Raw genomic sequence first — 20,429 nt, 5'->3', positions numbered from 1 at the left:
CTTTAAAACGTTGTATTTATAGTTTTCTACAATATTTCAGTCGATAATTTATAGCATTTCACTGTTCACGTCTCACTCCTTACAAGTAAATCAACAAATGTTTTATCAACGCGGCAATCAATTTTACGAAACCTTAATATATTGCTGTCCCCCCAGGAAGTGATCGATTTGTTCGCAAGAATTCAGCTTAGATCTGGACGCAACGAAAACTAACAACGTGAAACGAATTGTTTTCGAAAACTTCCGATATTATGTATTTACATGCAAGTATGTTGCATGTAAAAAGCAAACAAGCAACACTACAAAAGAGATTCTCAAAAAAAATCATAAACCTTAAAAAATTAAGAAGAGGACACAGTTTATTCTTTTATAAGAAGTATTTTTAAGGCGGGCAAAGATGTTGTCATCGAAATAAGGAACTACTTAATTTCCTATCTTCAAAATGATTTAAACATTCAACGGCTAGAGCCATGAAAAGAGGACATTACTTGACGATAACGATTTTATTTAAGTTTCTTAATTTGAGTTTGAACTAATTAAGTTGACAGTTGACGATTTAAGAGATCTTTGTTTCGAGATCTGTATTAATAATTATTATCACTGACCTTTTAAACACTAGTGACTTACAAGATACTTTATAACTTTGAAAATCACCACAGTCGAAACTTTGGTGTGTAAAAATATACTATTAGTTAACTGTCTGGACATTTGATTTTGTCAGTAATAGCTAAGTATTTTAATTTATTGCATAGGATTGGTTACGTCCTTGTGCTATTTGAAAAACAGTGTTCTTTGTACGAAATTATCTGATAAAATATTTAAATACCTTAAAAAAGCACTACTAATCTCTATACATTACTATAATTAGATATCTGAGATTGCGAGTGCGTGCTTGTAAGTAATAACCAGAGTCAGGAATTACATGCATGGATTTTAACAAAAAAAAATGCCTAAAAAAGTTTCAAAACGTGAAATTTATTTACCAGACTAACGGAATGTTAGTTACAGAAATTCAGCTTCAATATCTAAAATTATTTTGAGGACAAATTCATAACTAGCTTTACTGAAACAAATTGAAAATTTCAGTGTTTTTTTCTCCAAATCGATTAACATTTTGAAGTCATGCATTATTTTCTTGTTTGAAGTCTAAAATCAAAAAACTCTTCAAAATTCGAGAAATATGTAAAAATATGCAAAATACGCAAAAGCGAATTCGCGTCGATCGCTTTTAATTGCCTCAATTTGTGCAGATCATATAGGATTCAATCATCATATTAATAAATGTAGGTATACCAACCGGATTCTAGTACCTACTAATAACAGTAAAAACCATCATTTATTTGAAAACTTCTCTCGCACTAGAACTCTACCGCATATTTGTTGACGTAGGTTAAACTTTATGCAATTTCCAAACGTTAATTTTCGCGAAAAAATGGACGGACATGTTTCAGCCTGTTCCGCGAGAGTTACCGTCAAGCGCGTAATCCTCGAGATGCAAAACTTGTAATGAAACTGCGAAAAATTCAGGAAGATGGATAGACCAATCTTTAGACGCCACGTCAGAAGCGGAGGCGGTACACTGGGTCATGCATCATAGCACACATATAAGAACCAGAGCATTTCCTCAATATAAGTTATTTATATCTACTAGTCAAGAAGAGTCGGCCGGCAACGCCGACACGTGTTCCTGATCATCCCGATATTCGCAGGATCCGCGCTCTTCCGCGCACCACTAATTACTTATTCATCCCCTTTTCCGCAAACTGTTTAATTTTTCCGCGGGCCCTTAATGAAGTCATCAAGCCCGGAAAATGGGGTGTTAATCAGCCGCCGCGAATGCCGTAGAGGCGGTCCATATATTTGTGTACCTGGTGGTGGCACACATGTGCCATCCCAACAAGGTAGGGCACTGTCGTAATTGAATAATTGTGGCCTAGCCATAATTCACAGTTAATAGGGACGGGGGCATGAAATATGCATGTGCGGAATATGTTGGGGCGACACCCTTCACCGAAAGGGTAGGAAGTGACAATGTTTTATACATCTGGTGAGAGTTTACGCATCTAGGATGCCTTTAATCAGATGCGAGGCAGTTTGCCGAAAATGAGACCTTGTTTCCCAACTGCGGACTTTACAAATCATGAAAAAGTAATCAACAGATTGTGTTGAATAATTAATGCTACGACAAGAAAGGCATTAACGGCACATTTTGGCCCACATTTTTTATATAAGTACCGGGAAACTATTGATTTTAATCTGGAGATGGGAACAACAGGAAATCCACTAATTATGGATGTAGTTCACTAGTCAAAAAATTTTACGTCATACAGGGTTGCTAAAAACTACGGAATTAGTTGATTATCTCGGGAATGGTTACTTGGATCTTGTTGAAATTTTGGCTATACTTAAAAATTCTCAAGCTTTATTTTCTATAATTTTTTTAAACTTTAAACTTCATTTGTTTCCAAGACGCAAAACTACCTTGATTTTTTTTAAATATCATCACTAGTCAAATCGTCAATTTTTGAACAGAATTTTTTTTCTGAAATCAGAACTGTAACACATGCATACACTTTTTTAACTAAAACGGACATAAAATGATAAATTATTATTTATTATGAATAAATTCTAAAACAGACGATTGTAGTTAGTTTTGAACATACTGTCATCTATTTGTCAGTGTGTACTGAAAAGCAAAAAAAAAATATTTCAATAAAACACTAAAATATTACCATTATCAGAAATTGAACGAATAGAAATCTTTATGATGGTAGGGTAGCAGGACTTTTGAATGAAACTCATCCCAATCGAGAACAAGTCTCTAGGTCGACGGTTTCAAAAACTTAGTCAAATATTTCCCAACTCTAAAACCCAAATTTACCTGCAGAGTTCATTTGGTTCCAACAAGAGCACCATCTCACTTCGGATGTCAAGTACGGGATTACTTGAATGAAACTTTTCCTTGAAGGTGGATAGGACAAAGAGGAGCAGTTGAGTGACCAGCTAGGTCCGGCGATTTAACCCCACTTGAATTTTTTCTGTGCGGTTATGTAGAAAATCGAGTTTATATTAATAGACCACAAATCATTAAAAAACTCCAAGAAAGAATATTAAATGTGACTGCTGATATTCCTCCTAATATTCTAAAAAATTCATAAAAACTTTGTGCAATGTATTTACCACTACCAGGAATAAGTGGAGGAGTATTTTTAATACTTAAATCAATCTGTTACGCTATTACGCACCTTTAATTTTGTTTATATATCCTCAGTTCTATCATTTTTACAATTTTTGAACAAAGTGTGCTAGGCTAGAACTATGGTAGGTGACAGTATTGTCAAGGGTAGCTACGATTTTCTGATTTTCAGTATTTTTATTTTGACACTTTATTTTACCATGTTGGGAAAAAATAAATAATGAGTGCGTCACATTTCTGAATTCAAAAAAAATGCACTATTTAAAAACAGAACATTTGACTACTAGTGCTATTAAAAAAAAAAATTAGCCCTGTATTTCCCAAAAACAAATGCTCGCGATTTTCAACTGCTTCCATCCTTTTTACGACCAGAAATACAGAACGCTCTGTAAACACAGCTTTTCAGTTTTTAAAGTTTCACATTTGTTTACATTGTAATGTGGACCAATTTAAGATAACGTATTCATCCTTTAGACTAGTTCACTAGAACTTTTATGAGTAGATCAATACAACAAGTAGCAACTTTAATAAGTGAATTTAGTCGCTAGATGTATACAAATAGGGCGCAATAGTTCAGAGAGTGTGGCGTATATTTATATAAGACTCAAGGGTTTAAACTTGGACCGCTACTTTTTCTAATTTATGTCAATGATTTATTGCTTCCCTTGAAGAATCATGGATTTATTTCAATTTGCAGATAATGCCATTAGTACTTTAGGAGTTCGTCTCTTTTGTCTTATTCGGTGAGTGTACAGAAGAAATTAAAAAAATTGGTGTAAGGTTACTTCGACAGGACTTCCCTCGCCATTGAAGTACAGTCCAACAAATCCCACTTCTTTGAAAAATTAAAAAAAATAACTTTGCGAAATTTTATTTGTGATAACCTCTACACATTAAAACAAATATAGATAAGTAATATAACGGGTGTTCAATTGAAAAATCACTCAGAGTAGGCGTTGGAATATCATTTGACAGAAATGGCATGTCTGTTCTTACAACATAACATACAGCAGTTTATGTTTCTGCCAAATGGATGTTATAAGAACAGACATGCCGTTTCTGTCAAATGATATTCCAACGCCTACTCTGAGTGATTTTTCAACTGAACACCCCTTATATTTAAGTATTTTCCACCAAAATAACCACAAACATTTTGATGTTTCAACCTCACATTTCATTCCCGATTTTACACCCTTAAGGGACGAATATTAAAACATTATGAGAACGTGTTTCATTATTTATACAGGGTGAGTCGCTAACCGCACGGTGCTCGATATCTCATTATTTATTAGAGACGAAACAAAAAGTCAAAACAAAAGTTGTCCGGTTCTTTAAGAATCATAGTCTAAAACTATTTTTAACTATACAGAGTGTTCTATTTTTAAGATGTAGCACATATTTTAGTTTTTTTAGGTTCTGTAACTACATTTAGTTTTGAAATTGCGATGCGACGTTGCCACGTGGTCCCAGTTTTTTTTAATTTTTTGGGGTTCACATAAAAAATCGCTGTAGGGTTATATTTTAAGTATGTGTTAGAATATTTTATGGAAGGATAAACAAAGGTACGGACTTTGTGGTATCAATTAAATCAAATTCTACTATACGGAGTGTTTATAAAAAATTCTAAAACTTTACAATTTTCAAATATTGATACTTCAGTTTTTTCAAATAGAACATTCTGCATTTTATTACTGTATTACTCTAATTTTGGTTCTCATTCTTGTAATTTGTTGATGTGTCTCTTAACAAAGTATTTTTTTGTGAACCCTTCCACTGCTAAAAAATGTCAAGAAAATTGGAACAACGTGACAACGTCGAAAATAAATCTTATAGTAGTTGTAAAGCCTGAGAAAAGGCCTAGTTAACATTATGTAAAATATGCACGATGTTTCATATAAAAGAACGAAGTTGTGTGTTACGCCTTAACAACAAAACACTCTGTATAGTTCAAAATAATAAAAGTATAGTCGTCGAACAACCGTACAATTTTGGTCTTATAATCTTATATCTGTATAACTAATGATATTGGGTGCTTTTAACCAAGTAAAGTTCATCCTCTAATTCACACCCTTATTAAAGGTGAAATCTTCAAAAATTCTTTCTTATTGCTCACCTAGGTCATAAAATGAACCCACTGTCCAAATTTCGTGGTTCTGATTTAAGTAGTTTCGGCCCTGCGTTGCTGAATCAGTCAATCTGGAGTTCCTTCTAAGAAAAGAAAGGGGGGGGGGGGTTGGCGGGGATAGTAGCTGCTAAGATAAGACTGATTATGGGAAATGAGATATCCTCTAAGAAAAGCGAGGGTCGGTGGGGAGAGCAAGACCCATTTCGGCAAATGACATACACTCTAGGACAGAGAGGGTGGTGGGCGGGGCTAGTAGCTGCTAAGATAAGACTAATTTTTGACAAATAAGATACCCTCTAGGAAACATGGGTGGGGCGAGTACCTGCTAAGATGAAACTGATTTTGGCAAATGACGTACCCTCTAAGAGAAGAAAGGGTGGGTGGGCGGGGCTAGTACCTTCTAAGATACGGCTGATTTTAGCAATGACGTATCCTGTAAGAAATTAAATTAAATTATTATAAGAAAAGGCACTAGAGGCTCCAAAGTATTTTCAAATTCTTTCCAAACAGGAACACCTAGAACTTCAAGATTGTTTTAAATTTTTACAAAAAAAAATCCCTATGGTCCAAAATCAGACAAACACTGCAACACTCAAGACTTTTTTAAAATTTCTAAAAAATAAAACAATAAAAGCACCCGATTCATTTAAATTTATCCGAAAATAAAACACCAGGGGACCTAAAATTTAACTGGGAACATTTTAAATGTACGGTTTTGAAAACATTGACAATTTTTGATAATTCCAACAAAATGTGAGAAGGATTTTTTTTACTATATTTCCCACACTCACCAGTTGAATGTTAAAAGCGTAGCCGAGAGTTAATCCGCCATTTTCCAGACACCCGGTATATTGGTATACATAAACGATTTCTGTACAATTTCGATTTTTTTGCGAAAATTTGGATGCCTTGGGAAAAATCTGATTCATAAACAAGTACAGAAGTATGTTATTTTGTGCAGTTTAAGTACTTACTACGAAAAATTTTGACGGGATGATTAGAAAAAAAAAATGGTTTGTAGCGTTTTACCATGTCCTAATATACATTCAAAATTTGACAACAGTCGGTCCAGTTTTGAAGATTACGTGTCTAATAAAAATCGATACAGACGACAGACATACAGACAAACGGAAATGGCAGACTACTTTTTCGTACTTTAGGGGTCATGAAACGTCGAGAAAATATAGAAGTGGCCATTCGTCCAATGGACTCGATTATTATTATTCCTTAACTTACGTTCACGAAGTAAAAGTGGGGTAATGGTGATAAATAATAATGTTATATTATATATTGGGGTGCAGGATTTTGATTTCTGAATTATATAATTCTTTTTTGTCATAAAACATCTTCAAATGTCAAAAAGATTACAAACTGTGTAATAAATCTTCTTCTTTGTATCTAGACTTCGATTTCTAATTTAAAAATAATTCATCTCCTCATATTGTACTTTCACATGAGTGATCAATTTGACAGAACAAAACCATCCTTTATTACCGATTAATCAAGATAGTGATCAATATATGGTGTGTAGAGAGAGAGGTAAGTAGAATTTTAGTGTTTAGTGCGTTATTTTATTACTATGATGTACAACGTATACTGAAATCATCGGTAAATTACTAGGATATTTTATCTTTTTAAGTCAGAAGGTCAGATATCCTTCAAACGTGACTTTGGAAAAACTTATACATAACCACTCTGACGCAAAGTGCTGCCATTACCTGATTTATTTTTAAAATAATCCAATTACGTTAAACCTGAAGGATGGTAACTCTCTAAATATGCATCCATGCATACATTCAGCAGAGAGTGCATGTTTGACCACAAACAAAGGCTTCTTCAAGCGAATAAATTATGATTATGCATTTTGTAACAAACGTTTGTTAAAATTATTTGGTTTTAAAAATAATTCTACAAAGACATATTCGGAAATTTCGGTTAACTGAATCTGGACCATTTAGTTGACGACATTTTTGTAACATCACAGAAACTGGCACAATTGTGGAACAATTAGACTTCTCGTATCAATCTGATTTTTGTCACGAATTTGCCGTTTACTAGCTTATTTAGTATCATAAAAAATTTGACAACTTTTGTGTAACTGCAGCTCTCTAGCTGATGGAAATTATTGTTTGATGAAGTTAATTTTTTATAAGGTGCTTTTCAGCGATGTCTCTTCTTTCGGCAAGATTCTAATTTATGTATGCTGATGGTAGTACGAGTAGCTTTGACGGGATCTCGTTCATCATATTTATCATATCTTGCTACAGAGAGCTTTTTGTACTTATAAATAGTTCAAGACAAATGCATTTCTTTAGTTTCATGAGAAAATACCTGTCATATTTCAGCAGAGATATTTTCATTAAATTCTAGACATTTTTAAGATTTATAAATGCACCGGAGTAAAAGTTACCCGGCGTTTTTGTTATAACGAGGTTACAAAACAAATAAAAATTTCTTTTTATCGGGATATAACAGAGATGAAAGTACGCGGATAGCTCACCTTGTTTACATTATTGAGGAAATAATTGCGTAGAAGAATTTTAAATTAAATTAAGCGTTTTTTACAAGATGATAGTTGACCTTTGTTAATTTATTAGCAGCTATCAGATAATTAAAAACAAATAAAGTATTTGCGTTGTAGAAAATCTAACAAAAGTGTTCTTTGTGAGTTTTTAATTAACTGTGAATTCTTTAAAGAAAAATAGAATTGGTGTATTTTGGTTAAAGTGCTTTTGCGTTTATAACATTAAGGCTGCCGTACGGGCGATTTATCACCCAGTATATAGGTAAAATGTAATTTAGCCCGCCCGCTCACAAAAAAATTATTTATAGCCGCCGCAGCTAAACGAATTAGCTTGTGTCAAAAATGGTATACGGCGTGCGTTGACAAGGTAATCAAACAGAATATTAAGCCCTACATGAATTAAAAGCTTTTTAAAAGTTAACTCGTGTTTGTGCGAACCCTTTTTAAAAACGCTATCTTGTGCCAGCACAATACACATGGTCCCCCAGTCAATCCCCATCTGTCTGAGACGCTCCACAGTGCAGACACCAACCCCCTTTTAACTTCTTTGTGACACGAGATCCGATAATTAAAAAAACGCCGGCAGCCGAGAGTTATTCATACAAAATTTAAAAAATACCGACGCTTTTAAAGCACCTCTTCTCCCATAATTGTATACTCACATTCACGACGACGGCCTCAGAGGTGTATCATCCCCGGATCTGAAAAAGAGAAATTTTCGTTTAAACCCTGAATTACAGGTCGGTACAAAAGATTTAGTAATAGAGGTATCGGTGGGCCAAAGTTGGCACCTTTTGTGCTGGAAACTTGGAAATTACATGCTACGGCCAAGCGGACCATTATCCGGAACTTCCAGATATGTATTTAATAGACGACCATGCGAGTTTTTGTGTCGCCATCTGTCGAGGGCCGCCGCATTTACATAATGTCCAAATGCCATGCCAAGTTTAGTTCGCCTGGATTATGCACGACACTTGATGCTGATTGAGATTGTATTACGCTGCATTTAAATAACATGCGGGACAGACGCTACGCTATGCTTAGTACTGAATATTTAAATTAGACCGCCATATAAATTAGCCTTTGTTAGATTTTGAAGAGATAAGGAAGCTTGTGGTAACGTGACGCCGAGTTATCATGGGTATTTTTACATAATAACTTACATTCTTGTCAGCTATGACGCTAATACCGGTAAAGGGTAAATTATTAGAGTACCTTGGTGATTTTCTGTCAACACTAAAAAGCTTGTATTGCATGTACTGAATAATAACTCTATTAATGTGAAAAATAACTATTCAAAATCCTCTTTTTTTTTCGGAGACGTAGATCCGAGAAATATGTCAGGAGACAAATGTATGATTTTTCCTGACATCATTAAACTAGAGCGGTAAACCTTCCACGGAGTTAAGAAATTAAGAAACCACTATATGTAGTAATCTTTGAACTCCATGACAAAACATAGGAGGAGTAAAATTTGTATAACTAACCACGTTTGAAAAAGTGTAAAGTTTTTTGAAATAAAATCTATCCAAAATATCACATCGACAGGCGCAAACCACAGACAGACTGAACGCGGGACCTACTTTATCATATTCTAATAGATATGAAACGTCGACAACATATGGAATTAGTTATACCCTAAATGGACCATATTACAATACAAAAATTAAAAGCAAAGATGTTCTATTATTTGGGCCTACTGATAAAAGAGCAAATCTAAGCATTTTTGAAAATAAACTCAGAGCTATCAAGCAAAAATCATGAATTTGAGACATATTAATATTCCAATACTTAGTAGGTTGCAGGAATTTGAGCGTAGTTGAGTCATGCCGGGCAGATGAACTCGTACTCTTGAAAGTTGATGATACTGAAGACGTGGGAACCTCGTTAATCATCAATATTTTTACAACACAAAGAATAAAACTCCGAATAATGAAGGCAGCGTGGATAATATGTTTCATTTATACCGTAAATATGCTGGTCTATTTCCCTGTGGTATTAATCATCCTGTTTTTTTTTTATTGTACAGAACAGAAATATGTACTGCATAACAAACTAGGAAGAACGGCTTTCTAAAAATGCCAGATATGGGCGCCACTTTTTTGGGTTTACCTACTGCTAATGGATACACTGGTCACTGCCTACGTAGGTCCTCGGCAACTTTTTTTGCGGATGCTGGTGTAAATATTACAAATATTAAGCGCTATGGAGTAATATTGCAAACAAAATTTTTCAAAGGGTAAATTAAAAAAAAAACCTGTAATTGAATTAAGGAGTCTGTTTCTTTCTCATAATACGTATGTATTTCTCCAATACCTTTTAATAACTGGAAAAATGTACCGTTCACTACTAATAAGTATGAATAAATAAACTCGTCGAATTTTTAAATTTATATTATAATAAAAAGGGTATATAATCCAAAGTTTTTTGAATATTATCTATGTAAATAGAGGATTATTTGGTCATTATCTTGATTTTGGTGGAAAAATATAATATAAGAATATTATTTTAATATTGTAGGGAAATTGTAAAACGCTCATTAAAACTTTTCTATTCATCCTTCTGAAGTAACCAAAGAGGCCATCTCGAATTTTGTTAATAAATTTTAATTGTGATTTAAAATTCAATATTCGCAGACAAGTTGTTTAAAAAAGAAAACTCTAAAAATAGTGAATTTTATAGTTTATTTTAAAATTTATATAATATAAGTAAGTAGGTGATCTTAACTTCTGAGGGGAATACTTGAAATCCTACTGAAAAATGTGCGTAACAATGAAAATAATGAGACGTAAAGTCAGACGGATGTAAGTACGATATCTAAGGTGTCGATATGGACTTGAGGTTCCTCTTAAAAAAAAATGAATCAATGTTTAACTTATATGTAAAGTTCAGTTTCAGAAATATAACACTATTAAATTGAAGAAAAATTGGTCGAAGTTTATTTTGACAGAACTTCCCTTGCGTCTGAAGTACAAATGCAACAAATTCATCTTCTTTGAATGATTAAAAAAAATTGATTTTGTACTTTTTATTTTGTGATAACCCCTGCGTTGTGGGGGAGCAAATTCCAAGGTGATGCGGTTCGCGCAAGTACGGCCAATGTAAAATATACCTATATAAAGAACTAACTAACGGGAAAAACGTATCTGAACAATAATAACATGCTTACGTTCGAGTGTTTATGTAGAAATTTGTTTGATTTGAATGATTTTGTCTCCTCAAAACAGAGGACTAAAATTATTAATTGCAATGCACAATCGATTGAAATGCTCTGCATATTATTGTTACAATTCTTTTTTTATCATTATTACCGGCTAGTCCAGGGATGTTTACATCTTCTGTTAATGATAAAATGTTATTAAACTGTGTTAATTTTCAAAGCGGATTCGTATATAACATTTAAATAATTTTATTTTAGATTCCTTTGAGATGACGTCACCAAATTGTTAGTGGGGATGATTACTCAAATTTTGGTTGACGTTTTACCATTCACATGATATGCATTTCTAAGATGCATACAAAATTTGACAACAGTCGGTCCAGTAGTTTTGGAGATTATCTGTCGGATCAAAATCGACATGAATACAAAGACATACGGAAACAGAGGACCACTTTTTTCGTACTCTGGGAGCCATGAAACGTTGCGAAAGCACAAAAGTACCCAGTCGTCTGATGAGACTCTATTACAATATTTCCTTCGCTTACGCTTGAGATCTAAATGGTCTGTAGACAATTTTTATACATATACACAGTATGTCCGGAAAAAGCCCAGGCCTGTAACTACCTTATTTTTTCGAGAACAGCATGGTATGACACCTAAATTAAATCGCTTTAAATATATTACGATCTGATTTGAAAAATCAATGTGTAGGGACCTAAAGTTCATCTTTTCTACTCTACGCGTTTTTTTTTTAATGACATCCTATGCTTTTTTGAGATTTTTATAGAAACATTTTTTCTAAAGTCATTGATGTATCAGGAACACTTTTTTAAAAAGTGGTACAAATTTATTTGTTTTTTTTTGTCAGAACAACTGTGATGAATTTATTAACACAGTCATTTGCATATACAAACTTAGTTGCTTCAGGTCAAAATTTTTGTTAGCAAGTTTAACAATTTTCATAACTTTTGTTATGGATTTAAACTTAAAAACTAAATTTCTTCTACACGAAAATAATAATTAAATAGAAAATTTTATTGCAAGTATTAAATCATGTTTGAAAATATTAAGGTATATTAATTATTTAGGTTATTAAAAAAATAGTGTAAAGTTATTTAAACAGAACTTCAATCGAACAAATACAGATTTTTTGAAAAATTATAAAATATGATTTTGAAAAATTTTATTTATATTACTTGTTCTACATATTTTAGAATCATAATCTTGTTTACAAGCACCCAAATGCGGGCATAAATTGACCTTTATGGCACAAATCAGTCAAAAATTGCTAAGCAACGACTCATTTACATTAATTAATTATTCAAACAAGCTTCGATATTTAACATTTTTATTAAAGTTATGAATTTAATAAAATAATATTCCATGAAATCATTTCCTCACCAACTTCAAATTCTTCTAAAATTTTTTTTTAATAAATGTTCTCCGCTTCTTCAGTTTGCATTTTGAAAATCTAATTATTTAACAAATAAACAACGGGGTATCCATAACAACATTAAAATAATAGCCAGCTATGTATTAAAGTTAGCATCGGCACAATTCACACAATCTTGCCGGAAATCCTCAAAATTTCGTTAAAAATATTTTAGAAACTAAAATAGAGAAAAACGTTGTATGTACCACGGGCATAATTGTGGATTGTGGCCCTCGGGAAATTAAAAACCCTCCTTCGTCGGACTTTAAACATTCCCTCGTGCTATAATCTCCCTAATTATGCCCTTAATACATAAATAACTATTATGCTAACCCCTATAAGTAAAAAATAATGATAATACAAGTCACAATGCAAAAAAAAACTCTCACTAAGGATGGGATTCTAAACCGCACCGCTCAGAAGCGAGATATCGCATGCGTAAAGCAGGTGGAAAATTTTGCACAAAAAATTTTTTGTAAAGAAATTGTGATAAAAAGCATGGGAGATTCATAACCCACGAGTATAGGCATATGTTATTTCAAAAATTTAAATAACCTTAAGTACCCAATACAATCAGCGGACGTTATAAATTTTTTGGTATGGATGATTAGATAAATTTTGGTAGGCAATTTACCATCGACAGAGTATCCGAAAAAATGCATATAAAATTTCGCAATAATCGGTCCAGTAGTTTAAGAGATCTAATAAAAATCGACAGTGACGACAGACAAACGGAAACAAAAGACCACTTTATATAGCAAGAGATATTTACAACTTAAAGTTGTCGCGTGCCGGTAATCCCCAAATGTTACAAAACAGAATAATCGTTACTCACGAATGAAAATGACCATTATTTTATAGGTACAACTACCTGCTAAATGTTCTCCGACAAATTTGGGTGAACTGGTGTGAGCCATAAATATTCCTTACTGTCCGTCTCGTTATCGCCAATAAAATTTTATAAGGTAAAATGAAACTTCCACAACTATACAATACTTCCTTCGCTTACGATATGGAAATAAAAAGTTGGATGTCGCAGACTAAAAAGAAATGAACATTAAAAATTAAAAATTAAATTTTCAAATTAGCTCAACGCTCTACTCGATAAAATAAGACAGCTATGAGCTATGAGCCTTTTTTGTATAATACACTGTATAATAAATACGTGGAAATCAGATACAAAGACACACAACAAGTTAAAACTCTACCACTTTATAGCACCTTTGTAGACATCTCAGTTAAATTTGTTGTAACATAGCACATATACGCCTCTGTTCGACGTTTGCAAACTACTCTATGTTCTGCCCTGGATATTAAAAGTTAGTCTGGTTTAAAACACTTATTTTGACCAATATCACTGAATATGGAAGTATAAACGGTCAACAATTTTAAAGCTTCTTCAAAACTTGACTTTGAACTGATGAAATTTATGAATGAAAACAACATGATAGATCTACCCGTTTTGAAATAAAGACTAATTGCTTTATTATTTATTTAAGGAAATACTCTGAAGTCGTGTCATTTTAAATTTTTATAAAACTTTGTTGCATGTTTTTCAGAAATTAAGTCATCCGGTTAAGTTTCGAAGGATTATCACTAGAAAAATACTATCATGAAGCTAAATTACAGATAATACTATACTGTAATCTGTAATTTGCATATATTTTTTAAATTCTCCAGAGTTTTAACTAATTTGGTTGGTCGCAGTTGCAATAATATTATGCACAAATCTGAAAAGATGACATCTTTATGTTTGAAATCTTCTTACATTTGCCACTAAAGAAGCCTAAACGTCGGTGCATCTTGCGATGTTATAACATGTTCCAAGCTTTCGTTTTCTTAGGATGCAGTTGAAATTTTATTGGTAGTTTAATTTTCGTAAATTTTATTAAATATTGTTACGTTGTATGGGTGATTAAGATCGGCCTGGGTTAAACCCAACAATTTATTTCTCAATATCTCAAATTTACACGACTGATTACACAGCGACTATGTACAAAATAAATCTGGCGCAACTTGGCTGTACTCTCGTGGACTGAACTGACTGAATCCTAATCGTTCCCACAGGTGGCCTCTATATAAACTTGTGCGTTCCTCTCGATGGATCTAGAACGCTGCTTCGAGGTTCTTCTAGGTCCCGCAATCGAGACATCCGGTAACCCGCTCGGCTACGATGAGTCATTATCACCGTTACTATTAGAACCCATAGGCGTCGTACCGGGGCGGCGTATGGGTTTCTTTCGTAACAATATCTATTCAAAACTTGTAATGTAAATAAAAAAAAAGACGAGAACAAAGTAATAACAGCTTTTAAAGTTGTAGAAAGTTATACATATTTCAATTTTTATCTTAAAACAACTTATTTACTATAATTCTTTTCATTAAACATTTGAAAACTGATGTCTTAAAATATATAGTTATTTAGTTAAAAAAGCTGTACCAACATTCTCGCCCTTTTTGAATTAACACTGACAAGCTGAGCAATTTTTTGTAGATAATGTCTTTTTTGTAAATAAGAGGTAACGCAACACGTGTTCAAAATATGTTAAAACAATAAATTCTAGTTTCCGTGTTGAAATGTATGATTACCCTCTTGGAAACTTAAAATTTCCTCTGCAATGAAAAGATCGCTCCTATTAAGCTCACAGTTACGAAACTTTCGACGGCGTCGTCATTGTGCTCCACAACAATACTTTTAGAACCAGAAAGTTTCTTGTAGAACACAAGAACTGTTGTAGCTAATTTATCGTTGATCATATTGTTTAAAAAGTGATTTTCCTCAACACCGTCTTCGCCGGAGTAAATAGTTAATGAGATAATGTCTACACGAAAAGTACATTAGTAGAAGCAGTCTATTTTGGGTAAATTTCGTGCAAAATAGCGTAGCTTAATGAGTCAAAAAGTTTTACCTTCAGGTGGTAGGTTGTAAATGACATTTCCGGGCTCGTATTAATACGGAAGACAGCGACGATTAATTATTCCTATTAAAGCCTAAATATCCTTGGAATATTAGATAGCTACTGCCGACGTCTATGCTTAAAGCAGATTCACTAGAATCGCACAGCAGTTTCCATAAATTATTGCGACATGTAATTAAAATAAAGAATGCTGTTGCAGTATTTACCTCAGTGCACAATCCGCATTTAAATAGTAAATACGGCGCATTATTATTTCACGTGCTTCTGGTTAGATTTAGGTTCGGTAAAATATTGACGAAAGTGAAAGCTGAGACTGTGATATTGGATCAATGCCTTTGCAACAATCCCCGAATGATGCCTGATTGATTTCCTGTGTTGAAAAGCAAACAAAAAAGTTGAAGCAAGACGTCGATGAAAGTGAAAATGAGAAAAATCAGGCTTTTTGAAGTCAACAAAAATGTTTTGTTAACTCAAAAGCAACTTTCACTCCAATGAAAATACTTTGTGTTCATTTCTAATAGTATTGTCTTTCCGCAACAAAAGTCCTTGTGGCAAAAGGCTGGTAAAGTAACAAAAGACCCGAAGAGAAATGAAATCTTTCAGCATTATGCAAATAATTAATGAAAGCTTAAAGAACGTCCTTCGTGTCTGTATCTCAAAGCGCGGCGAAAATTTTGGACATTTTCGGTACAATATCCCGCTGAAACTTGATTTTGATTAACGATGTTCTCACCATAATCCGACCCATTTCGGGTAATTATGTCGGAAATTGAAATTGTCGTTTTGTTATGACGCAGTTATTTCACGGTCGCGCTATAGCTGTGTAAGTAGATTTTATTATCTTTCACGGCGAGTTTCCCAAATTAAAATCTCTTTCGGATTACGGCTTTCCAGATTTCAGCTAGCAGTCGCATACTGTGTGAGCTTCAATTTACTTTTATAGTGTAGAAGCTTTCCTTGCAGGAAAATTAGCAGGGCTAACGTGACGTCGTGTGCAACTTGCTCGATTTGACCAGACTGTGTCACATTGTGTGCACTTTGTACAAATTAGAGCTCGGATGTATGCAGATTTCCTCCTTTGGATGGTCGCCCCTCGCAACCGGAATTGCGAGCTCGTTCCACAAAACAATTTCTTCGGCGAATGACAATAGAGTGACGGAAAATTGATGCCGACCTTTCGTCTTTGTAGCTAACTTCAAAGCTTTCACACAAGGTCGATAAATTTTTCATATAAATTAACGGCAACGTGGAGATTGGGTCTAAAGTAACAAAAGGTTGCAGTTACGAAGCGGAGCTGAGTCTTACTAGACTGGATTGCATAATATGCATACGTTCCCAACATATGGAAATTGCTCCGTTATGGCACTTTTAAGGTGCAATTTTCTTCGAAATAGTGTTCCGTTCAATGGGAATGGGATAATAACGTCATAATTAAAAACGTAATTTCTAAAGGTAAAGGATGACATTCCGGAGATGATTTTAATTAAGGGATTACAAAGTTGTTTACTAAGACGAAGTCGTGGTGTTATTTTTTATCACCTTTATATTTTGCTTTAGTTTTACGTTTTAGTTAACAAATTGATGGTTAGTTTTTATAAATGAAGCTGCTGGTGCAGGATTAATACCGTCGTTAGTTAAATTAATGATCAAGCTCCTAGAAAAAGATAACTTCATGCAGAAAATCAGCGTTTTAATTAATTTGTCTTCAACATTAAATGCGGATTAGGGCTTTGTAGACGTCAAAGCTTAAGTAATCATAATTAAAACAAATTTCCAAGGAAATCTGAAAAATAAATAAACATCCTGCTAGTGGTGAATGTGATGAGAACGAAAACAAAATGACTCAAACCAAGCTGCTTTAACATACTACAGTATTTTTACAATGAGGTGATGTTAACCCTGTAATAAATGTTTCCTGGTCATCTCTGCAAGATTAGCAATCTACTGGGTAGTAAGGCAGTGAGCAAAAAATAGTTTTGATTAATTAATACAGTCATTGCTGTTATTTTATAGTGGCAATATAAAAATTTATTGACTGTAATGTATTCAAAATAACGAACAACTTAAGATAAATAATGTAGATGTTAGATCGATTAGCATTGCCATAATTTTAAACTTGACAACATACATTAAAATATTCCCAGTGTCATAATTTTGACATTGAGAAATAGACTTACTGATAATGATAAACGTGTTTCTGAAATTTTACCTAAAATGGTTACAAATACGGTATATTATTTAGCAGTCATACTTAGAACGTTAATTCTAAATTGCTTTTAATTTCGTATTTTATTGTCGATGGTCTGATTTTCTAGATAATTTTTCATGAAGCGCTAATGACAGTATCAATTATGAAGACTAATCTAAATTTATGTCTACCTCATGCTACTTCAAATGTTTAACCTTTTTTTTTAAACTGCACTGAAAATTAATTGTTTACTCTGTAGAGAAGACGAGATTAATTTTAGAACTGCGTTGCTTCAAATACGGTTGAACTGAATAATTTCATCCTACTTAAATCTGAGCTTAAGCACAAAAGAAAACAATTATTTAGAATTGATAAGATCGAGCTTTCCTCGTTTTCGAAGCACAGTTTTCAGTGCATGTTCCAATACTCAAACCTAATTCTGAACCTACCACACTTTCCGAATCCATAAAAGTGTAGAGGAACAAATTCAAGATGGGCTCGTGATCTGAATTCATGACATCATCACTGTTCTTAAAATTTTTTAGTATAGGAAATATTAATAAAAAAAAGAACTAAAAAAAATATTTTTGTCAAGTTTGTCAATAATTGTAAATTTCATTCACGGACGTCTTGATTAAACAAATTTATACGTAACATTATTTCGATGTATAAACATAAACAATTGAAGTTAAGCATCTACACTGATAATATTACACTCTTTTCCATTGGTTAATTGCTATGAATATATTTCACGTTGTCTGTATGCCTGCGGACGGCACCTCCTTGGAATTTACGCTCTCGGGGTTCGAGGTGTCATTTACATGACTGGTTTTTAATCTATAAATGTTATCAAAGAAATTTGTTGGAAGAGCGAGGGCAGTTCTGTCGAAGGAACCTTGGATCAATCTTTTAAAAGGAAAAATGTAGTTAATGTTAAAATCGCGCTTCTACGCCACTGGTGAAGACCCAATCAGTGGGTGGAGTGGGATGAGTCTTAGTTAGGGTATAAATAAACGTCTTGTTGTAATTAAACTTTAATTTATCTTTGTCCAGATAATGCCAGTGTGGTTGGCGAAACGCGTCTACAAATATTTTGTGTTTTTGGTGTTGTGGGAATAAACATCATATTATTACAGCGCACCGAGTGATCAAAAAGATTCCTTTTGTGATCCAGTTTTCACTGCCCACTATGCCTCCAAATTACGTAGGTCGTCTCTTAGAATATACAACTTGTGCTGTGGTGGGTTGAGTATAATCTCGGGGCTTAACAACGTAAATTCTGCTTTTGTTACATTTTCGCAAATTAGTGTGGGTTATTGTTTTTCCAATTTTCGACAATAATCAGTCTTTTTAAGGCTACATCTTTATTTGAGAGTGACTCAAAACTATCCAGGTGTGATTTGGCACAAATGCAAAATTTTCATCTGAAGAAAAATGTTCTCCGAAGATTATAAGTAATTCATGTTTACTTTCGTAAAGGCCAGCAAGTGAATGGTAAATGGGTGTATAAAGCCCGATCCTATTTTCAGTAATTTCGTGGAAATATTCCTGGTTTAATTGTTCTGGAAACTAATTTTATGGCACTCATTTATGTGACAAAATTATTTCGTGAGACTGGCAGCGTTAAGACGATACCAGGCAGTTGCACATTGATAAAACGAACTCTCGAGGCAGTTGAAAATGACCGACAGGTTATGGATGATAATCCCCATACATACTTAAAGAGGGCTTTTGAAGTAAGTTGAGATATCAGATTCAAATTCTTAGAAAATTCTTACCATAAAAATATGTACTCGTATATATAGAATATATCTTCTCCATATAACATTTTTGGTTTCATCTATCAGAGTTGTAAACTTCCAAAATATCAGAATGTGCAATACAGAAAATCCTGATTATTTTGAAGAAGCACCATTACACCCACAAAAAATTGGAGTTTGGTGTACCATGCGACTATTTGGGCCCATTTCAGCATTACGGCGCAACAGCTCATATAGCTCAAGCAAGTTTGAATTTTCCTTAGATAATTTTATGACGACCGTTTAATTAGCTCCCAACAGTTCACATTTACCCACCTCGATCCCCTGATTTGACACCTTTAGATTATTTCTCGTTCCTGACTTTGAAAAACGCTATTTTTAAACAATCAGTGGATATAATTGAAGTCTTAAAAGTGAGAATCATACAAGAGTGTGAATGTGTTTTATTTCGCAGTAATACGAAACTACACGACTAACTATACTGCGATTATATGCAGAATAACTTGAACTGGAATGGATTTGACTAGACTCTACTTCTCCTATTATCTGGACTTCACTCGTTCACTGAGACTGACTCGTTCCCGAAGGTGGCCTCTATTTAAACCTATACATTCCTCTGGATGGTTCGCGAACGCCGCTTCGAGGTTTTTATGCACCCCGCAATCGAGATTTCCGGCTTGTCTTTATGCAAACGCAACCTAGCCGCCGTCATCGACGATGAGTCACCCATGATCGTCGCACATACTAGAAAACCCATAGGCGTTGTACCGGGGAGGCGTATGGGTTTATTTCGTAACAATATATTATCTGAAAATATGAAACGCCGAATCAATTTATGTATCGAAGCTGGGGGCTAACAATTACAACAATTGCTGTAAATTAAATTAAATATGTTACTGATCATAAATAAATCATTTTAAATCCAGTAAGGGTTTAATTTTTGTTGACACTTAAGGTAGCTTTCTAAGTTCACCAACAGACAACCCATATTCAGGTTATGTTGTGAAATTGCGAATTTATCACAAGAATGCACATCTTTAAGAAAAACTGAATTACCCATTAAATTCATTAAAATTTTTAAAAATTTTGAAACCAAAAACTGTGTCAAGTTGCGACCTACTTTCGG

General features: G+C 33.6%; 2 protein-coding genes across 2 annotated transcripts in view; both read right to left on the bottom strand.

The window, feature by feature from the left end:
* Nucleotides 1–1,588, bottom strand: part of LOC135145819 (uncharacterized) — a 35,849-nt gene extending 34,261 nt beyond the window's left edge. The window contains exon 1 of the mRNA XM_064077959.1: nt 1,471–1,588. Within this exon, the coding sequence (XP_063934029.1) occupies nt 1,471–1,588 (118 nt within the window). The remainder of the gene's footprint in view (nt 1–1,470) is intronic.
* The window catches only part of LOC135145808 (uncharacterized), a 475,573-nt gene that overhangs the window by 80,298 nt on the left and 374,846 nt on the right, over nt 1–20,429 (bottom strand). The window contains exon 8 of the mRNA XM_064077949.1: nt 8,508–8,546. Within this exon, the coding sequence (XP_063934019.1) occupies nt 8,535–8,546 (12 nt within the window). The 3' untranslated portion in view covers nt 8,508–8,534. The remainder of the gene's footprint in view (nt 1–8,507; nt 8,547–20,429) is intronic.

This window comes from Zophobas morio, unplaced genomic scaffold (genome assembly GCF_036711695.1).
Source record: "Zophobas morio isolate AGI-343-1 ecotype UQ-CSIRO unplaced genomic scaffold, CSIRO_AGI_Zmor_V1 ptg000005l, whole genome shotgun sequence".
NCBI lineage: Eukaryota > Metazoa > Arthropoda > Insecta > Coleoptera > Tenebrionidae > Zophobas > Zophobas morio.
The sequence above is the reverse complement of the archived record's forward strand: the minus strand, read 5'-3'. Positions and strand labels throughout refer to the sequence as shown.